Below are 23207 nucleotides of genomic sequence, written 5' to 3' on the forward strand. Positions count from 1 at the left end.
CGGAGCTGGTCCGATGTTGCCGAATTGGGTTCCTTGGCTTGAGGAATCGTCGACCAGGCCATGGCCTCCGGGTCGTAGCCGCGTTGAGGTGGGGAGTTCGCCATGTTGGTGCGGAGAGCGGTTTCTTCGACGCCGGGTGCCGGTGCAGCCGTTATGCTTAGCGGCGGCGCCGCCAAGCACGAGTGAAAGTCCGCTCTAAATTTCTCTCTCGCAACCACTGCTCCTCGCGCATGCACAGAAAAAGCGGAGAATTCCAATTATGATGTGTTCGTGGTGGCTTCTAGATTCAGAACGAGCGATTTAATCCACAAAATGTAACTTCGGGGGCTAAGTTCATTTGAAAAATTAGTCGCGCAAATGCATTAGCTCTATGGGAACCCTGACGGTGCAATTATTAAGTTCGGAATATCCATCAAGTCCACATTTTTGGAGTCTGAAAGATCTGTTGGCAACTGTAGCGAACTATTTTGGCTCCCCTTTCAACTTCGTTTAACAAGATTTTACTGATTGACAAGCTGCTATTTCCTCCGTTTTGTGTGATTGCAGATTTTTCTACTCTTTGCTCTAAACCGCACCTCGCCTTAGAGTGAACATGTCGAGTAGCTTTCATTATCTTCATTGTGGCTAGACATTGAGCTGCTTCCTGCAATGTTTCTGTTGGCACTGCTAAGCTTGCTTTACTCACTGGTGTTTTGGAATACCAGCGGCAACACGTTAAGAGCACATTGAATTGAAAAGACTAGGTGGGGTGATGAAATTAAGAAATTCGCAGGTGCAAGTTGGAGTTGGTTGGCGCAGCACAGGGGTAATCGGAGATCGAAAAGAGAGGCCTTCGTCCTGTAGTCGACTTAAAGGGCCCCTCACCAGGCTCCATAGCAAATTTTGGTTATACGCTGGAAGTTGTTACATGTCCTCGAGGGAGTGTTCTGTCGTGGAAATTTTTCAAATCGACTCATTACTAGCCGAGATAGAAATATTTCAGTGCCGTGAACCCATGGGTGGTGGCAGCGGTGTCGTAGAGGTAGAACACCCGCCTGGCATGCAAGAGGTCCGTGGTTCGAATTCCGGTGCCGGCAATTTTCCACCGGATTAAAAAAAAATTCCGCGTGTTGATAAAATTGCACAAACAGGCCTGGAGTGTGGCCTGATCCCGCTGACCAGAACCGGTAACGCACTCCCTCACCAGAGCAGGATTGGCCACCCTGGTGCCGTACTTGGCCACAACCTCCTATATAAACACAACGATCAAACCCCGGCCCTCAGTCCCCAACAGCTGCGAAGCAACTGACCACGGCGGCGATCAGACCTGCGACGCAGCAGAGGGTGCTAAGAATCACTGGCTCCGGACAGGCCGCCATTGGAATATGAACCTGGCAACGCTTAACGCTAGAACGTTATCTAGTGAGGCGAGTCTAGCAGTGCTATTGGAGGAATTAGAGGGCAGTAAATGGGATATAATCGGGCTCAGTGAAGTTAGGCGGCCAAAAGAAGCATATACAGTGCTAAAAAGCGGGCACGTCCTGTGCTACCGGGGCTTAGTGGAGAGACGAGAACTAGGAGTCGGATTCCTGATTAAGCAGAATATAGCTGGTAACATACAGGAATTCTATAGCATTAACGAGAGGGTGGCAGGTCTTGTTGTTAAACTTAATAAGAGGTACAAAATGAAGATTGTACAGGTCTACGCCCCTACATCCAGTCATAATGACCAGGAAGTCGAATGCTTCTGTGAAGACGTGAAATCGGCGATGGGTAGAGTGAAAGCTAAATACACTATACTAGTGGGCGACTTTAATGCCAAGGTAGGCAAGAAGCAGGCTGGAGACAAGGCAGTGGGGGAATATGGCATAGACACTAGGAATAGCAGGGAAGAGTTATTAGTAGAGTTTGCGGAACAGAATAATATGAGGATAATGAATACCTTCTTCCGCAAGCGGGATAGCCGAAAGTGGACGTGGAAGAGCCCGAACGGCGAGACTAGAAATGAAATAGACCTCATACTCTGCACTAACCCTGGCATCATACAAGGTGTGGACGTGCTCGGCAAGGTGACCACAGCATGGTAAGAACTCGAATTAGCCTAGACCTGAGGAGGGAACGGAAGAAACTGGTACATAAGAAGCCGATCAATGATTTAGCGGTAAGAGGGAAAATAAAGGAATTCCAGATTAAGCTACAGAACAGGTATTCGGCTTTAACCCAGGAAGAGGACCTTAGTGTTGAAGCAATGGACAGTCTTGTGGGCATCATTAAGGAGTGTGGTAACTTCCTTAGGCAGGATACCAGTAAACTATCGCAGGAGACGAAATATCTGATCAAGAAACGCCAATGTATGAAAGCCTCTAACCCTACAGCTAGAATAGAACTGGCAGAACTTTCGAAGTTAACAAGCGTAAGACAGCTGACATAAGGAAGTATAATATGGATAGAATTGAACATCCTCTCAGGAACGGAGGAAGCCTAAAAACAGTGAAGAAGAAACTAGGAATTGGCAAGAATTTAGATGTATTCGTTAAGAGACAAAGCCGGAAATATCATTACTAATATGGATGAGATATTTCAAGTGGCTGAGGAGTTCTATAGAGATTTATACAGTACCAGTGGCACCCACGACGATAATGGAAGAGAAAATAGTCTACAGGAATTCGAAATCCCGAAGGTAACGCCGGAAGAAGTAAAGAAAGCCTTAGGAGATATGCAAAGGGGGAAGGCAGCTGGGGAGGATCAGGTAACAGCAGATTTGTTGAAGGATGGTGGACAGATTGTTCTAGAGAAAGTGGCCACCCTGTATACGCAATGCCTCATGACGTCGAGCGTACAGGAATCTTGGGAGAACGCTAACATAATCCTAATCCATAAGAAAGGGGACGCCAAAGACTTGAAAAATTATAGACCGATCAACTTGCTGTCCGTTGCCTACAAACTATTTACTAAGGTAATCGCAAATAGAATCAGGAACACCTTAGACTTCTGTCAAGCAAAGGACCAGGCAGGATTCCGTAAAGGCTGCTCAACGATAGACCATATTCACACTATTATTCAGGTGATAGAGGAATGTGCGGAATATAACCAACCCTTATATATAGCTTTCATTGATTACGAGAAAGCGTTTGATTCTGTTGAAACCTCAGCAGTCATGGAGGCATTACGGAACCAGGGTGTAGACGAGCCGTATGTAAAAATACTGAAAGATATCTATAGCGGCTCCACAGCCACCGTAGTCCTCCATAAAGAAAGCAACAAAATCCCAATAAAGAAAGGCGTCAGGCAGTGAGATACGATCTCTCCAATGCTATTCAAGGCGTGTTTACAGGAGGTATTCAGAGACCTGGATTCGGAAGAATTGGGGATAAAAGTCAATGGACAATACCTTAGTAACTTGCGATTCGCTGATGATATTGCCTTGCTTAGTAACTCAGGGGACCAATAGCAATGCATGCTCACTGACCTGGAGAGGCAAAGCAGAAGAGTGGGTCTAAAAATTAATCTGCAGAAAACTAAAGTAATGTTTAACAGTCTCGGCAGAGAACAGCAATTTACAATAGGGAACGAGGCACTGGAAGTGGTATGGGAGTACATCTACTTAGGGCAGGTAGTGACGGCGGATCCGGATCATGAGACGGAAATACTCAGAAGGATAAGAATGGGCTGGGGTGCGTTTGGCAGGCATTCTCAGATCATGAACAGCAGGTTGCCATTATCCCGCAAGAGAAAAGTGTATAATAGCTGTGTCTTACCAGTACTCACCTACGGGGCAGAAACCTGGAGGCTTACGAAAAGGGTTCTACTCAAATTGAGGACGACGCAACGAGCTATGGAAAGAAGAATGATAGGTGTAACGTTAAGGGATAAGAAAAGAGCAGATTGGGTGAGGGAACAAACGCGAGTTAATGACATCTTAGTTGAAATAAAGAAAAAGAAAGGGGGCATGGGCAGGACATGTAATGAGGAGGGAAGATAACCGATGGTCATTAAGGGTTACGGACTGGATACCAAGGGAAGGGAAGCGTAGCAGGGGGCGGCAGAAAGTTAGGTGGGCGGATGAGATTAAGAAGTTTGCAGGGACGGCATGGCCACAATGAGTACATGACCGGGGTTGTTGGAGAAGTATGGGAGAGGCCTTTGCCCTGCAGTGGGCGTAACCAGGCCGATGATGATGATGAACCCATGATTTCAGCAGGCAGGCTCCATTGCCAAGCAACGTGCTCTCTCCGCTCGCTCCGTCTAGCCTACGCAAGCGAAATTCCTTCCCTGCGTTCTCCCACACTGGACCTCGAGGATCGCGTGACGCATACGTCACAGGCCGCGCCTTAATTTTTTTTCCTCGCTTTTTTTTCGGCGCTACGCACTTTCGCTGACGGCGTCGCGCGCAAGTTGTTGTCTCGTTCACGCAGCGCATGATTTTGCGCTCTGTGCACAAGGAAACATGACTAGTGGTATAATTCGGTGCTACACGAACACTGAGGCAGCACAAGCGGATCACAGAGCATGATAACGCGCTGGAAAATGGTAGAAAATGACATAGTTTCAGTACCTGCACATGTGACCGCACAACTGTGGGAACAAGAAGACGAAGCAGAAGTACATCTCATGCTTCAGTGCGAAGTAAAACACGAAACATGCAGATATTCCGATTGTGTGTTTTATTATTTCTCCAAACTTCAATTCGTCAATTCAAGCAACAGATTGCACAGATAAGAGATGTCTTGAATAATTCTCGAAGTCGCGTATCACCAGCGACGTCACACTGCGGGCACGACTACGTAGGCGCAGAGGTACGACTACGTCACTGTCCGGCTTGGAGCGTGGCGGCCGCGAGGAAAAGGAAACACGGCGTTTGGTTTGAAATTCCAGATCTTTCGGCGTAGCGTAGCGATGCAATATTCTGCAGGCACGATCATTATCATGCAATGTATGCTCTGTGCTTGTGAGTTCAACATGGCCAGACCTAGTGAGGGGCGCTTTAAGATAGGTTGATGATTATGATGATGATGGTGGTGGTGGTGGTGGTGGTGGTGGTGGTGGTGGTGGTGATGTGTAACATTCTTGTTGCAATGACAGCTCAATCATAGGGTTGACCGACACATTCTTTGCACCTTCATCATGCCCAAGGATGAAAACTATGGAGAGGCCAACTCCTGTATCTTGTTGCCCAGTAATTGTAGTATATCAGTTTCAGCTTTTGTTTGCCCTTGCACACAGCCATTGATTTCATTGATTACGAGAAAGAGTTTGATTCTGTCGAAACCTCAGCAGTCATGGAGGCATTACGGAACCAGGGTGTAGACGAGCCGTATGTAAAAATACTGAAAGATATCTATAGCGGCTCCACAGCCACCGTAGTCCTCCATAAAGAAAGCAACAAAATCCCAATAAAGAAAGGCGTCAGGCAGTGAGATACGATCTCTCCAATGCTATTCAAGGCGTGTTTACAGGAGGTATTCAGAGACCTGGATTCGGAAGAATTGGGGATAAAAGTCAATGGACAATACCTTAGTAACTTGCGATTCGCTGATGATATTGCCTTGCTTAGTAACTCAGGGGACCAATAGCAATGCATGCTCACTGACCTGGAGAGGCAAAGCAGAAGAGTGGGTCTAAAAATTAATCTGCAGAAAACTAAAGTAATGTTTAACAGTCTCGGCAGAGAACAGCAATTTACAATAGGGAACGAGGCACTGGAAGTGGTATGGGAGTACATCTACTTAGGGCAGGTAGTGACGGCGGATCCGGATCATGAGACGGAAATACTCAGAAGGATAAGAATGGGCTGGGGTGCGTTTGGCAGGCATTCTCAGATCATGAACAGCAGGTTGCCATTATCCCGCAAGAGAAAAGTGTATAATAGCTGTGTCTTACCAGTACTCACCTACGGGGCAGAAACCTGGAGGCTTACGAAAAGGGTTCGACTTTAAATTGAGGACGACGCAACGAGCTATGGAAAGAAGAATGATAGGTGTAACGTTAAGGGATAAGAAGAGAGCAGATTGGGTGAGGGAACAAACGCGAGTTAATGACATCTGAGTTGAAATCAAGAAAAAGAAATGGGGGGCATAGGCAGGACATGTAATGAGGAGGGAAGATAACCGATGGTAATTAAGGGTTACGGACTGGATTCCAAGGAAAGGGAAGCGTAGCAGGGGGCGGCAGAAAGTTAGGTGGGCGGATGGGATTAAGAAGTTTGCAGGGACGACATGGCCACAATTAGTACATGACCGGGGTTGTTAAAGAAGTATGAGAGAGGCCTTTGCCCTGCAGTGGGCGTAACCAGGCTGATGATGATGATGATGCACACTGTCATTGGCTTCAGTGTTGTCACCTGTGTATGTACATGTCTCTGAATAAAGAGGCGGTCTTGTTCCGTTGCGGCCATGACTGTCTTCATAGTCCCTCGGCGGCTTCCGCCAAAGTACAACAGTATTGACAAAGTAACTTGGAGTTTGGGCTATTCAAGACGCACGAATGGATCAATACCTGTAGTGATTGCAAATATCAATGACTCGTCGACCGAGCACCCAACACAGTCCTCTAGTTTATTTGAAGGAACGCACAAGCTAAAGTCTAGTGCATGCACCATACAACCAGAAATGTACATTCTTTCATCAGGGAGCATAACAGATAGCGTGCACCACCATATTTCCCATATTATTACATAAAAGAAACTGCAACAGATGCATATTTGAGGAGGCCTTCTATGCATACTGAAATTGCAAACGCTTTTAATGTGTACTTCCAGGCAGGTTCGTTTTGCAACCTTCATGCCCATAGGAAGGTTTATAGAACCATAGAATGCTTCATATTATGGGTCAGGCCCAGTTTCTTAAGTAAACTTTGTTGGCTGCACCATTGAAGTTGTGTAATGATGTAGCAGTGTGCATTCATCAGTGCAACTTAGATGGTATTACAAGCTTTAGCATTTACATCTGATAGCCCACTAAAAAGAAGTTCGACTTGTTCCGTGCTTTTGTGCAGTGCCAATGCATTACAGTGTTGTCTGTTGCGCAAAATCACTCTGTGTGTGTGATGTGCATTTGCATGCTGTGCCTATGCAGCCTCTCCACACTTCTCGATTTTGTTTACCAAGTGCCTTAGTTCGCGCATCGTGTGCTGCACTCTAAGAAAAGTTTACACCGTTTGGAGTGTATATTTGCCACGCAACAATAATCGTCATCTGTGTTGCCGCCATTTCCTTTCTTGAAAACGCTGCGCTCGTTACTTTCCTGTCGGGAATGCTATGTCATGCTGATAACTTGTATGCCGTTCGTTACTGTAAAGTACTGGGCTCGCCGCGTTAAAGAAAGAAAATGCGGTCAAGACAGATGACGATTATTGTTGTGTAGCAAATATAAACCCCAAAGGGTGCAGCTGTTTTTAGAGTGTGCGAAGTACTGCGACCAAGGAAAATTTGAAAAATTGGCTCCAGCTCTGCTATGATTGTAAGGTGAAATGCACTAAAGTTTTTTTTATTTGCTTCACCTTGTAGCACATACAGCAGCGAACATTTTCGAGACAGATACACATTTGCTTACTTTTATGCTTGCTTTTACCTTGACATGCATTGAGGTGCGGCATGAGTATACATGACAACTAAAAAAAAAGGGGCATGGGTAAGAAGGAATGTAGTGTTGTATTCTTGCCTTCTAGCACCATTTCTCTTAGTTATCCATGTGAGTATTTTGTGTTTCTTGCATTTTCAGGAGTGCTACGTGCAACTCTCATTGCACAATCCGACGCCACATGTGACTCATGTGACACTACTACCAGTTGAGCAAGCCGTTGAAGGGACCACTGCCAAGGTAGGAAAAGTGAGCACTGCTGCAGCTTGCAGAGTATAGTTGTGCATTAACTGTGATTCTGGAATTGAAACTGAATCAGTGGTACAACATTGTAGATGGTAACGCCGTAACCCATGTCATCAATTCTGGTAGGGTTTCTCAAATATGAGAAATTTGGAGTGAATGCAACTTTTGCTATGTAACAGTGTCAAAGAACACTTAAAATAGATGGTATGCAAAAACACACATGTATATGCACGCATTCGCACACAACAAAACACTCAGAAAAGGACCCTCTCTATGCACACAAGTGCTCACTACCAACTGTTTAGCATATTCAGTACAGGTACCCACAGTTATACACCATGGCTGTGCATGCACAGAAAAGCAACACGAAAGCCACTTGTTTTCAAGCTCTTGCTGCTTTATTCACAGTCTAAGAAAGTGGCCTCCGCAGGGAACAAGGAAAGCGAAGGTTCACTGATGCTCAGGTTATGAAAAAAAATCATCCAAGGCCAAACAGGCCATTCTGTTTAAAGGGTCCCTGAAACAATTTTGACAATTTTGTACAGATGTACTGAGTCGTTAGGGTAGGTCCTTCTAATCCTTAAGTGACGCATTGAAGCAATAACTTTTAACAGCCGGTGAAACATGGTCACAGAAAAAAAGATAAGTATGCGCGTCAGTATACTTTCAACGTCTGAAACGTCAGGCATTCTCTGCAGCTTTAATGAAGTTCTGTACAGCATGGCAGTACTTACCCCTCTTCTATCCTGGTGTCTACATAGCACTGTAGTTCCTCGGTACAAACTCGCTGTCAAATATTTCATTGCTTAACCAGGTCTTTGTAAGTACGGCTATATTGGGATCGACTTAAGATAGCAAGCTCTCAAGCTGAATAGCGTTTTTTACGACACTGCGACACTTCATATTTGGAATGGACCTTTCCAGAAATGCGCCTGCACTGTCAGCAGTCGCCGCAAGGCAGTATGGGAAGTTAGAGCGCTGGCCACTGCTACCACCAGAAACTCGCCTGTTTGCGGCGCTCCCTTCTTCTGCAATGCCTTGCACCTAACCACCAGCCGAGGGAGCTGGGCACTGTGGAAGAATGTAGCGCGGGGCCACATGTAGCTCGCACTCTGCAGGCAAGGCAAACAGGCGAGTCTCCAACAGCCAGCGCTCCAACTTTCCCTCATCCGCCGCTGACGATGTGCGTGCATATATGAAAAGGTCCCCTAAGAAGGGCGCTCTGTTTATTTTACAGTCATGTTGTTTTACCAAGTTTCCAGCCTTTCTCGTCATCTTAATCCCACCCAAAGATTACACTGTCCGGATGTAGCTTTCTGAACCCAAGTTGACTTTGGCGACGTTTATTTTTTTCCATTTCACACTTTGGGGGGGGGGGGGGCATAGCTTTTCCTTATGCCATAAATTTTGTGGGAGAAGCCCTCTGCTACAGAAAGCATTATTCCACTTTGTGGGATCGCACGCGCATCCCTGGAGCAGCCATGCAGTTATCACGCTATAATCACGTGCTCGCTCGCGGAGGGTAGCACGGAGAGGGCACGTTCGCCGCTCCCGCTGCTCTTCGCGCCTGGCAGCGACGCCGTGGCCCAAGGCACCCTGTTCCATCCTTTCCCTTTCTTGGAACCGGGGAGACTCCTTCTCCGCCGCTCGGGGGACAAGCGCTATCCCCCGATGCATCTTTGTCTTTCGGCTGAGGAGCTTGCGACCGGCCGCATCTCAATTCAGCCGCTGAGACCGCCGCACGCCGTCCCCCTGCTGCGCTCGGCCTTCGTGAGCGACTGACCGTCCCAGGGCCCGAGCGCGGATCCACTCTGGGTGAGCTGAACTCTTATCAGCCTCTTTTGTGGTTTCCAACATTGTGCGGTTTCTTTTGCCTCAGGCGTGCGGAGCGCTCCGCCGCTGTGGTTTTGTATTTGTGTTTGCTGTTGTTGTCCAGTTGGTATTGTACTATAAGGTGAATAAACATCTTAAGTCCGAGACTCACCCTGTCCCCCTGGCCTGAACCCGCCGTGGTCGCAACTCACTGCGAACCGCAGGTTATGGGTCACAGCTCTGACTGTTAGGGCTGCTACGAAAGTGCTAGCGAGCGACTGTTGCCCCGCTGGCGCTGTGCGATCCAGAGAAGGGTCAGGTGCGCATGCACAAACTTGAGTAATACCCCTATAACTTTGAACAAGCCTCCAGAACGTCGAGTTTCTCCTGGCAGCCTATGTGTCGAATGCAACAGAGACAGAGGAGTCCGAACACTTGCGTGGTGCCAAGAAGAATAATCTTTTATTCGCATTGATCGCGCTTCTTATAGAGCTCACGTTAGCAATGCTCCAATGCGCGCGGCACTTTATTGGGACGGAACAGTGAGAAATTTATGATCGCTGGGCGGCTTTTCCCACTTTTCTTTCCTAGTTGGTGACCTCTTTCTATGCCATTGCTATAGACCGTTTCATCGGGCGAGGAGGATAGGGCGCGCGGAGAGCCTTTCCTCCTCTCTGGCTTGGGCGATCCGGCGCGGCGCTGCTTGAAAGTATTGCTGTCGCGTGCTGCGGAGCGATTTTGAGATGTTTTAGATGGTATTTTGTGAAATTTACACCGTGTCCGTTCATATAAGGTCGTCAGGGAAGCCTTTCGGTGCATCGGTAACTACAGTAGACGGAAATATCTTTTGGGAGCGCAGAAATGTGATGCGTTTCATAAGCCGCGGTGTACGCACATTATCAGTCGCGGTGTGTGTATGTGTTGTGAACTATTTTACTTATATCGGTTTGAATTCAACAAAGAAACCCGGTGTCTCTGTATTAGCAGCATGAAATGGTAAATCTGCTCAATATCTGATCGCTTGGCGTAGGGAGCAAAGCATAAACATAAGAGCACGTGCTCGTGCACGGCCAACCTAAGGCAACCACGAAACATCTAAGCGGCAGGCGCAATCAAATATTTGTGATGCACCGGCATCGTTCTCGCGCATTTCAAGTCTAGTAGGCTTCAAATTACCATATGTCTACGCTAGCCTTCCTGCATGAGGCCGATGGCGCTGCTCAACACAGCGATCACTGCGGTTTGTGAACCAGCACGGTACATATGTAAGCTGTGCGCTTCGGCATTGCCTTTTTTGCCTGCATACAGCCATAATATATGAAGGATCGGATAAAAAGAATGCGATGCCTATTTCTGAGGACAAAATTTCCGTAATGCGTGTGAGTGCGTCGTAGTGAACGGAACAAACACAACCGAAAAATAAATTCGGTTATAATCCTCTTTCTCGAAAAAGCAAGAGAAAACGGGCTAACGCCGCAATAGGGCCTCGCATAGTCGCGCCGCACAACGTTTATAAATATATAACCGCTGATGCGGTATGCTTGGACCATGCGGTATATAGAACAAAGATATATGTAATCCAGCACTTACCACTGCTTAGGACGCTCGCGCAGTTCGTAAACAGTCCCTTTGCTGGACAAGCGTAATTCAGACTGTAAGGTATGCTGCTATCACTTGCCAAAACTATTTTATTCAGGTGCGGAAACCTCACCCATCGAACCAAGTAGTCACGCAATGTAACCTGCAGCGAACAGTTTGAACGCTTGCCAAAGTATAACATCACAGCTCCTATCGTAGCAGAACGGTACCCACGATCACGCTGTTATGATCGTCGCGTATGTTTCCGCAACTTAGAAACAGAGGATAATACTGCACTAAGGTCACATTAGTGACTGGAACATTCAGAAATACACAATTCATCTCCGAGGCTGATTGCAGACTCGAATATGCGCGCACACATCGCGCTGCGTGTTCTGTCCACCTCAACGCCAGCAGAAATTCCGGCCTGATGCCTTAAACCACTTCAGCACGTCTCACAGAACCATTTACTACGTAGAAGACGCACGTCATACTAAACAGACCGCACGACCGCGAAAACAAACGCCAGAAACTGCCGCCAAGCGTATACCTGCCATGCAAAAGACCGCTTTCACCCAAGCCAGTATGGCGCTGCTCATAGGCGGCGCCACTGCGTTCGCAATATGGCGGCGCCTACGAAAAAACGGTCTATACTGAGTGCCTAGCTTATTCATGGACAGATCATTTTCTAATATTTTCATGAAGCTATTCAGTCTCACTGTCTTGTTTCGGTAAGCTGCACAGTATCAGGGTATTCCATCTGCTTCTGTCTACAAATTCATCCAAATTAGCAACATGATTGCGACACATTATCGCGATAACCTACCCATTGTCACTTTTAACTGCAGTAACTGACCACTTATGTATTTTGTGACCTTTAGTAATATTTTCTTCATTCTTTGTATACCGCACCCTTTATGTAGCACCCACATTTTATGAGGTCATTAAGCATGGTGTCAACCAACAGGAAAAACTGGGAATTTTCAGCGATTTTAAATAGTCTGAAAAGACTCGGGGAAAACACAGGGGATTTCTGCTTCTATCAGGGAAAAATAGCTGTAATATTATTGAAAGGCAATGGAAGTCAAGGTAATGTTGTAGTTTCTGATTCACAGACAATAGCTTCTTCTTTTGACGCGTACTTCCACTCTGTCTTTACGCCTGATAACTCTGTAACCCCTGTTCTTGCTGTAAAGCAGTGAGTTGGGCTTGTTGGTAAGACATCGTGAGGCTTATAGCGCGTTAAAAAAAGACAAGGACGAAAGTGAGACGTGACACACACAGGCGCTAACTTGCAACAATCTTTATTTCGAGCAAGGGACCCATACATATATACAGCTTTTTCACGTACATCATACATGTTCTGTTTGCAAAAAACCCTTACATTCTATGCGCAGTCATGTTTTGGAAACATGACTTGGTTATCAACCGACAATTTTTTAGAGCTAATTTCCTTTTATCTCTCATCTACCATTATCACTTTTAATGACAGCTGTTTTATCTAAAGAGAAGGAGTGTGCATCGGCTCTTGCCTAGCACCACTTTTAAGCGATATTTTTTTAGCAAGTATTGACAAGCGCATTCAAGCGTCCCTTTACAACGCAGGCGTGCAGAAAGTTTTTAGATATGTCGGCGATTACCTCGTGGTAATGAATACGACTGATGCTCAGGATAAAGGCAATAGTATAAGCAACATTCTCGATATTTTTGCTAGTAACGCCTTTGGAATGAGGTTCACGCACGAACTGCCGCAAGATGGTCGCATCCAGTACCTCGACTTGTGTCTGATTTATCATGGAGCGCGCGTGTGCTGGCCAGTACAAGCCACGGTCGAAAAAAACAATTCTGAATTATCAATCGGCCCACTCCAAGCTCGTAAAAAGAGCTATAGCAAAAAACTGCATCCGCTCTGCTCTAGACAAGTCATGCGAACATCAAGTTCGTGACAGCGTCGACGCCCAGCTAAGGCGTCTGGAGAAGGCTGGGTTCCACGGAGAAATCGTGGCCTCGGTGGTAGAGAGCCAGATTCGCGAGGCAAAGGCTGGTGGGAGGCGCAGGCTGATAAAAGACGCACGCCCGCAAAAGCGCCCTGTCGTAGTGCCCTATCGGCACCAGGTTCCTCGCCGCCTCAAGAAGGTTGGCGACAGGTGCGGGGTGCGTGTTGTGTTTTCAGCACCGGAAAAGCTGGGACGAATGTGTCGCCTAGTAAACGAATCCCAGAAGAAGCCAGCCTGCAAAATAAAGCACACCAAAGCCCTCGTTGAATGTGACGTCGGCGTTGTGTACAGTATTCCCCTCGCCTGTGGGAAATGCTATATTGGCCAAACCGGGCGCTGTCTGAATGAACGCTTGCTAGAGCATCGCAGGAATGCTACATCACTAAGTGGCGCTGGTCATTTAGCCGACCACATACGCCGTTGCTCGCACAAGCCAGCATGCAAGGCGTTTTTCGAGCGAACACGCGTGTTGCGCAAATATAGCGATCAGAAACACCGGGAAATATTTGAAGCGTGTTGTATCTCCAATGAAAACGATTACTGTGTCAGTGCTCCTCCTGTTGCACTCGGGACAAAAGAACTTGATTATCTCAGGGCAAACGGGTGTCGAATCAGCTAGGTAGGGCGGGAGATGAACAAGATTGTACTGAGTGATTAGTTTTTATTTTTGTTTTGACACCTCTGATGACCTTTGCCTAGACCAAGGATATATTTTTTAGTGGTCCTGCGCACTAGCAGTCCCCCACCCCCTCCCCTTGTGCACATAATGCCCTGTTTCCCATGAATAAAACTCAGTTGAAGTCCGGCGTTCGTGTTGTCTTTCTCTCCTCGTCCTTGTTCAATTGCGCGCTGGAACTATGTTTCACAATGCTCCCACCGAGGAGCTGCCCCACCAGTGGGAAACCACCACGTGACGACTATGACCACCATGACGATGACTGGCCCGTTGTTGCACTGGCATCAGTTCCACATGTTCCAATTGCTGAAGGTTGCGACTGCGCTGTCTTCCATATGTGGCGCTCGGAATCGTACCCCGCACCTCCGCCTGAAATGCAGCGACTTTAGTCAACGCGGGCTTATAAAAATAAACTATTTATGAAAGGGCGAAGTTGTGTCCAGAACTCAAGATTGCTCTGTCCCTTGTGCGACGAAGGCACTCGAAAAATTTCTCTGTTGTGTGCCACTGTCTTCGAATACTGCTTGTGGCCTCCCTTGATCAAGCTACACACAGTGGTCTCCCATTGATGGGGCAGTTTCTCCATCGCATTTTGGTCCCACTAAAGGTTGAGGGTGCAACTCCTGCCGAAGGTCATAGGTTCGAATGCCTTAACTTTGCCTTAATTAACACCAAAGATGGGAGTTCGCGCCCTCCAAAGGTGGAGAGTCTGACTCCCACCAAAGGTTGAGTGTTCGACTCCTTATGAATTTCAGTGCCATTACACTGGACATCAGATTTTTCGTCTAAGGCTTTCGCTTAATAAATAGTTTACTTTTATAAACTCGTGTTGACTAATGTTGAATTCCAATGGCAGATCCAGATCAAGTTTTTCTGCTCTGTATGGAGCTATCCTATTCCAATGGCAGAATGGGAGCGTGAGCTGTGTGTTCCAATGGCAGATTGGGACCAGCCGTTGATCCCGGATTGCTCCGTGGAGCAAAAATATTTGCTCCGCCGAAATCGGCAAATTTGACCGGAAGTCCTCGTGTCGTATTTCCTTCACCCGCCTCTGCTTACTGTCACGGTGGCCTGTTTCCGGTCGCGGGCAGCTATGGACGACAAGGGAAACGTGGACGCCGCTTCGCGCCGTGCGATTTTGTTCGCGTCCCTAGACAGCTTCGACTCAGACAGTACAGTTTCCAAGTCGAGTGATGATTCTATTGATACGGACAGTGAAATGGGGTGGTGGGTTGCGCTTCCAAGCGCTTGTTCCTCTCTCTATTCTAGCGCCCTCTCACTTGATTTTCCTGTACTAAATGCCCCCGCGGGAGCGCACGCTTTCCCTTCACAGATATGGTGTGAGCAGATGAGAGCGACCTTACTCGGAGCGACGCGCTCTGTTCGTGATCCGGCCGAGCGCTCGCGATCTACCATTGGAATTCAACGTAAGTCTCTGCAATATAGTGGGTGGGTAAGAATTAACCAGCACTGCTGAGCTACTGGGAGTCTCAAGGGATGCGACGTCACAGAAAAAGGCACACGTGCAGATGATGGGCACCATGCTATTGCTGATGTTACCGTCGCCACTACGTACAGACAGCGCGATGATGTTGTCAACACATTTGCCATGAAATCCATCCAATTTGCACGCACAGTGCAATGATCACACTGCAACCAGGATATTGAGAGCAGACACGAAGGAGCAGAGTGCATTTTCAAGCATTGTTCCCGATGCACTCCTGCCTAGCCAACAGGGAACAACTTACAATGGATTTTGTTTTTTAAAGCCGCTCGGAGTCCCACATGATGCGACATCACAGAAGAAGGCACAAGTGCAGATGATGGGCACCGTACTATTGCCGATGTTGCCCTCGCTGCTACGTGAAGATGGCCCGGTGATATTGTCAACTCAAGATTGGCCTTGAACTCCATTCGATTTGCAAGCACAGTGCAATGACCATACTGCGCCCAGAGTAACGAGAGCTGACACGATGGAGCAGAGTGGGTATGGAAGCATTGTTCCTCAAGCACTCCTTCATAGCCGACAGTGAACAACTTGCAGTGCATCTTGTTTTAAGGCCTCTTGGAGTCTCAAGAGCAAGCTTTAGCTCGAGTGCTCCTATCTAAATACATGTTAAAGGAGAATTAGTTTTTCTCGGCAACCACTGCACCAAAGTTGAAGAGGTTTGTTGCATTTAAAAGGAAAACTTAAAATTTAGTGACTGTTGGTTTTCGAATTATTGAGTTGGGTCGTAAATTTTTTATTAAAAATCGGCAAAATCGAACATTTTTAAAAAACGAAACTATCAAGTTGACAACTCCGTCACTGAACAACGAAAAAGGATAATACAATTATTTGAATGGCATCTAATAGTACATCTAAAGCGGACAAAATTGATATGTTACACATGATTATAAAAAATTCAGTATTATAGAAATGCAGCTTTTGTAGAACCCTTGTAACCAACGCAACAAATTCACGTAAGATTTAAAAGGACATGTAGAATTTGTCCGCTTTGAATTATCTAATGGATGCTGTTTACAGAACCACGATATCTGTTCTTGATGCAGAGCTATGAATTTGTAAACTTCGTGCTTCTATTTTTTTCAGACGGTCGAATATTTGAAAATCTTTTTAACAAAATTCGGGCCCTAAATCGAAATTTCGCTTCCAACAGTCACTAGCATTTAACATTCACTCTCCAATGAAACAAATTTCATTAAAATGGGTCTAGGGGTTACCTTAGAAAAACGTTTTTTTTTGCGTTTTACATGTATTTGAATAGGCCGCGTCGGAGTTGGGCCCGAACTAAAGCTTCCTCTTAAGTGATGCGACGTCACAGAAGGCACAATTGCAGACGATGACCACTGTACTATTGCCAATGTTACCCTCGCCGCTACGTGCAGACTGCCTGATGAGGTTGTGAACGCAACATTGGCCATGAAATATGTCTGATTTGCAAACACAGTGCAATGATCATACTGCACCCAGGGTAACAAGAGCAAACACGATGGAGCAGATTGGGTATTGAAGCATTGTTCCCAATGCACTCCTGCCTAACGGACAGGAAACAAATTGCGGTGCATCTTGTTTTAAAGGAGCTCGGAGTACCACGTCGTGCAACCTCACATATAAAGGCACAAGTGCAGATGATGAGCACCATGCTATTGCCGATGTCGCCCTCGCAGCTACGTGCAGACGGCCCGATGATGTTAATGAGAGTCGACACCAAGGAGCAGAGTGGGTTTTGAAGCATCATTGGCAATGCACTGCTGTCTAGCTGACCCGGAACATCTTACGGTGCATCTTGTTTTAAAGCTGCTTGGAGTCCCACATGATATGACGTCACAGAAGAAGGCATGAGCCTAGATGATGAGCACCATGCTATTGCCAATGTTTCCTTTGTCACTATGTGTAGACAGTCTGATGATGGTATCAACACAACATTGGTTGTAAAATCAGTCCAATTTGCAAGCACAGTGCAGTGATCATACTGCACCCCGGGTAACGAGAGCCGACACGAAGAAGCAGAGTGGATTTTTAAGCCTCGTTGCCAATGTACTGCCCTCCTCATCTTGCTTGTCAATTTCATCTGAATATGACAAAGAACTGCCTCAGAAACAGCTTCAAGAAGTTATAGATGATAGATGACATTCGTTCATAGATGACATCAATCCAAAAATTTTGAAAAACGCTAACCCAGCTTGTTCCAGTATTTTCTGTTTATTGTTTTCACAATCACTCTCCGAAGGAACCATTCCAGACGACTGGAAAGTGGGGAAGGTCGTTCCCGTGCACAAAACAGGTAATACTGATTCACCTCTATTAGATTCGTCGGACAATCCCACCGCTGTCAACCAGATGTAGGAGTTGTCGGACGATCTCGCCGCTGCCGCCATTTGAAGGAGTTGAAGGTAGTAGAGATGAACTTGGGAGGAACTAGTGAACAGGGTTTATTTACATTATTTACAGTTGAACATGAGATATATCGACAGTCTAGCGTGACTCCCAGATGGAGCCCGCAAGACGAACATACAGCAACGGAGCACACAGCTCACGAGTACATTTCGAGCACGACAACCAGCACACAGCTCACGAGTACATTTCGAGCACAGAGCACGACGACGAGCACACTCTAGCAGCCGACAATCGCTGCTTATAAGCACTCCGTTCGACGTCATCGTTCGACGTCACCGTAGACCAGCCGCCTCTCCGCGGTACGGTTTACACATACGCACACGCACACACGAGTGTCAGTGCCCCCTCCGAAGGCAGATGACCTTTGCAGCGCGGCCATCGTGTTATCCATTGTCCTGCGTCCGCGTGGTCAGGTGGTCCCGTCCGAACCCATTCGGCGCCTCTACATTCCAGAGCTGCCTTTCTCCTTGGTCGCCTCGTGTGTCGGCAGACTGTGACGAATCCTGGGGCCCCCGTACCGCAAAGCACCCTTTTGCCAAGGCGGCTCCCCGTGCCGCAGAGAGACCATGACGACCTGGCAAATTAACCAACAATGCACAGGGCGCCAAACGTGGCCAGCCCTGTCGTCGTCACCGATCCTCCAAACGCGGCGCATGGTCGGTTAGCGTCGTCGTCCTCGCTCGTTCTCCGAAGGGCGCCGCCACCCCGGATTGATCGACGCACCTGCAGCGGGCTGAAATAGCTGCAGGCCGATCCTAACACCTCTTAATTATCGACCTATTTCATTAACAAGTATTCCCTTCAAAATCATGGAACACGTCATTTACTCCCAAATCATGCAATTCTTAGATTCCAATAACTTCTTCCATCCGTCACTGCATCGTTTTCGTAAGGGTTTTTCGTACGAGACTCAACTAGCCGTTTTTCTTCATGACATTCACGCCAACCTTGATATTAATCTACAAACTCACGCCATCTCCTTAGTCTCCGCTAATGTGTTCGATAAGGTACCTCGCCAACGCTTGCTTCTTAAACTTTCCCAGTTGAACCTACACCCAAACATCATCGCGTGGATTAACGAATTCGTCGCGCATCGCTCTCAGTCTGTCTTCATTAATAACCAATCCTCCAACCCACTTCCAGTCACCTCCGGCGTCCCGCAGGGTTCGGTCCTCGGTCCCTTGTTATTCCTCATTTACATTAACAACTTACCCCAGCGCGTATCTTGTCATATCCGCTTGTTCGCAGGTGATTGCATTATTTATCGTTCGGTAACTAACCCTTCTGACCAAGAATCCCTTCAGGCAAATCTAAAGCACGTGCTAAACTGGTGTTCGCAGAGGATGATGGCACTCAACCTTAACAAATGTAGTACATGTCTTCTCACCGCCGTCGCAACCCTGTTGTTTTTTTAATATACCGTTTCTGACTCCCCTGTTGAACTCGTCTAGTCTTACAAATACTTAGGTATCACCGTTTCTGATTACTTATCTTGGCGACTGCACGTAACTAACCTAATATCATCAGCCACTAAAACATTGGGTTTCTTAAAACGTCACCTGCGGGAAGCCCCTCAATACGTCACACTACAAGCATACATCTCACTTATCAGAACTAAACTGGAATACGCGTCGCCCACCTGGAACCCTCATCAAGCATATTTAACAAATGCCATCGAAGCTGTACAAAACCGAGCTACCAGATTTATTCACTCTTCATACTCATACGACGTTAGCATATCATCTCTAAAATTACAATCAGGTTTGTCTGATCTTTCTGCTTGCCGTCGCATCGCCAGTCTTGTTTTGTATCACAAGTTTTTTTATTCGCACCAAAGACAAGAACCACACATCTGCGCACCCCCACCACGCAGATCCCATCGCATCGGTCACCCTCTTCAAGTTTTGCGTCCACGAGCCCGTACTACTACCTTCATGAACTCATTTCTTTCACGAACGGCAACTGACTGGAACGGCCTTCCTCACCATATCGCTGCCATAATCTGTCCATCCACATTTTCGACTTCTGTAAATGCCTGCATCTTGTAACCCCTTAAGTAACACCCCAAAAGGGGTCCTTAAGGAAAATAAAGTGATGTGATGTGATGTTCAGGTTCTACAGGGTGCGTGATCCACGCTGTGATAAAGTTCAAATAATAGGGCTGCAAATGTACACAAAGATCACTCATAAATCTACACAAGTTATTCAAATGGCGAAATTTCTTTGAAAAAGTTAGCAACCACTGAAAATAGCCCTTCATTTAAAAAAATGGAACCTGCAGCTAAAACACAGCAATATTTAACAAACGAGGTAAGGCAAAGACCTCGTACTTAAAAAAAATCCACAACAGTTCTGCATGAAACAACTAGTAACAGTTCATCATGCATGAAGCTACGCATAAAGGAGAGCCAAACATGAACTGGGTGATGGCTGGTGCAGCAAAATCAGTCCTTGCAAGTCTCAGCAGCTTTAACATACAACACGAAGCACTCATACAGTCGTGCACCCTAGATAGAGCAGCATGGTGAAGTGGCAAGCAGCATTCGAAACCGAAGCCTTTAAACCGTATGCTGCACTGCGGACAAATGGAACCAAACATCGGTAGGCTGTGATCAACGTCATCGCCTTACCTGTGTAAACATTATTGAGTGCAACAAACACTGAGATGACAAAAGAAAGCGTGAGAACAGTAAATCTCCCATCAAATTATTGTTGCCATAGCATCCTGCTCATGAAGCCTCGAAGGGAATGATTAACTATGTTGCCAGCTAGTTGTTGGTGGTATTTGATAACCTCACCGTGGTACCATTGTTTTTCGACATGCCTTGAAGCTCTGACCACCCCACATGTGCAACACGTGCTGCATAATTCAGTTCACTCTGAACATGTGAATCAAATGGAGAAGCACAAGCAAGGGCACAGAAAAATACGGCATACGGCTGCCTCTTTTCCCGAGTGCACTTAGCAAGGCCACCACCAGTGGCTTCATTCGTTGGCGCACTCTGTGCATATAGCCACATGACCTTTTCACAATTCAAAAACAGAAAAGCTGTTCTTTTGTAGCCTGGGCACTTGGCACTGGTGCACTGCATAGGCCTCGCACTCAAGTGCAGAATTAAGCAGGGTGTGAGACCGGGCTAGTTGGTATTCCATCAAGATTAACACAACAAAGCCCAATGAACTAGGAATGAACTGAAGCAGGGTGTCAGACCGGGTTAGTTGGTATTTGCGCAGCGTTACGTGGGACAAACGGGAAGGTGCATAAACGGTAGACTACAGGAACATAAAGTTCAAAAAGGGAGAGAGGGTTTCCTTGGGATCCGTTGCTGCCAATGCAAATGTCATCTGCTCTTTGAAAAAACAAAAATACAATAAAACCTCGTTAATTCGAAGTCATCGGGACTGCAAGAAATCTTATTAAGCGGGTTTTCAAATGAACCAAACACGCAAAAAATGCAACCCAGGCAAATAATTTCGCTGCAGGAATGCGCTACCTTTATTCGTTGACCTTTGGATTACTTAAAGTAATCAGAGATGCTGGTTTGCCGCGTCCTGTAGTTCGAAGCTCCTAGGGTCATGTTTTTGAGTTGGCCAACTGCGTGCAGCATTTGAGAATTTACGCCGTGGCACTCAACGAAGCTGCGGATAATGCTCAGCGATCCGATAACTTCCTCGAGAGCAAGTGCTCGGGAGGGCTTCTTACCGTCGTCGTCGCTGTCATCGCACGTCATCGCATCAGCGGTAGCTTCACCTCCAAGTCTTGAGTAGCATGTTTGTTGGTCATTTTCAAAGTTCAGATACTCGGCGAATCCGACTGCACCGGATACGCTATCCTCTGCGCAGGTTGCATTGATGCGGTCGTAATACTCGCCTCCTTCTTCATCAAGTGCACATTAATAGTCAGCATCAGCATCGACGGTGCTTTCCTTCGAGAAGCCAGCGTGTTCGAAACACCGCATGATCAAAGTGGATTCCACTTACTTCCATGCATACACAATAAGACATTGGCCCCGAGGAGGTCGATGGAGTACCACTTGCCGTTGTCATAGCAAAGGAGCATGCGCTTGAGCAGGTGGTGGTGGTAAATCTACCTTGTGTGGGGAATGACGCCTTGGTCCATTGGCTGCGAGATCGACGTGCTGTTCGGAGAAAAAAATACCATCCTGATAGCTTTCAGGTGTGGGATGTCACCATGCGCCGGGCAATTATCAACAACGAAGAGTGCATTCCTGCCTGTGGCCGCGAACTTGCGGTCAAGCTGCCGAACTTCTGTTGCAGCGTTAAAGTCTTATACTTTGGGATCTTCTTTTACTGGCACTTCTGCACAGTTCAGAAAAAGAAAAGAACACCACACTAGCTGCAACACCCCTAACCACCGCACACAAAGAAATGGCGCGGATCGGCGTCGCACTCACACACGTCGCCACAGGCGCGGAGAGAGAATGGGCAAACGGCAGCCAATGGCAGACGCATGCAACACGCGCTGACGCTGCGACCGCTGTGACTGCGAGGAGCGCGCGGAGGGGGGAACGACAGCATGTGACAAAAACCGGTATGCCCGCTGCGTTGCAATGAAGCATGTCTTCTCCTCTGCGGCTTGCGCTTCGGCAGTACAGGGGGCGTACTGTGGACTGATTTTTGTGCTAGCAGTACTACGGGTCAGGCACTTCGTCTGTAAATAATCGCTATTGCTATGTGGCATCGCCTCACGGCTCCAAATGCCCGTTGTTTTGTCGGGTTTGCGGTGAAATGAGAATCGGGAATTACCACAACGAACCCCAAATCTTCGAATTAACCGGGTTGGTTTAGGCCGGTGGTTCGAATTATCCGGTCGAATTTACATTGGAAAATACGGAAGTGCAGAAAACCTTCGAATGATCTGGGATGTCGAATTAACCGAGTTCGAATTAACGAGGCTTTACTCTAATAGCAAGCAACGTGCAAGGAAACGCTAGACTCATCACTGAGGCAGCGCCTATCGCAGAAAGCAACTGCGTTAGCAAACCATCCATAGCATTGACTGCTAAAGAATTTGCATTCCTGGGGCCTGTATGTGGCAGGCCGCGTCTGGCATTGGCGCGGCCTTTGTGCTCTTTTGTTTATTTATTATGACCATGTTCACCTGCAGGATTGTAACTGATTATCATCAAGTGCACGAGAGTATATGTACATACCTTTTTGTAATAAACACCACTTGGAAGTTTGTGCTTGTCCTTGTCGCCTTTTTAGTGTCCCGTGCCCACTTTTGCACTAGTCACTTCTGCAGAATGAACACTCGAGTTGTGAGTTGAATGCTTGAAGCACAAAAGAAGTAAAAAGGAAACAATTTCTTTCAGATATACTGCATTAAAACTCATGTTTGCAGGTACACAGCACCTGCAACTTTTTTATTCAGACAGCAATATAATATGGGGGGGGGGGTACAAGTAGTTGCTGCTACC

The 23207-nt window shown here is 46.9% G+C and overlaps 1 protein-coding gene across 7 annotated transcripts in view; it reads left to right on the forward strand.

Moving 5' to 3' along the window:
• The window catches only part of DCTN4-p62 (dynactin subunit 4), a 446441-nt gene that overhangs the window by 324396 nt on the left and 98838 nt on the right, over positions 1-23207 (forward strand). For all 7 annotated transcript variants that reach the window (XM_075678493.1, XM_075678497.1, XM_075678495.1 and 4 more), the window contains exon 10: positions 7698-7796. In XM_075678493.1, the coding sequence (XP_075534608.1) occupies positions 7698-7796 (99 nt within the window). The remainder of the gene's footprint in view (positions 1-7697; positions 7797-23207) is intronic.

The sequence above is a fragment of the Dermacentor variabilis genome, unplaced genomic scaffold, assembly GCF_050947875.1.
Source record: "Dermacentor variabilis isolate Ectoservices unplaced genomic scaffold, ASM5094787v1 scaffold_24, whole genome shotgun sequence".
Lineage (NCBI taxonomy): Eukaryota > Metazoa > Arthropoda > Arachnida > Ixodida > Ixodidae > Dermacentor > Dermacentor variabilis.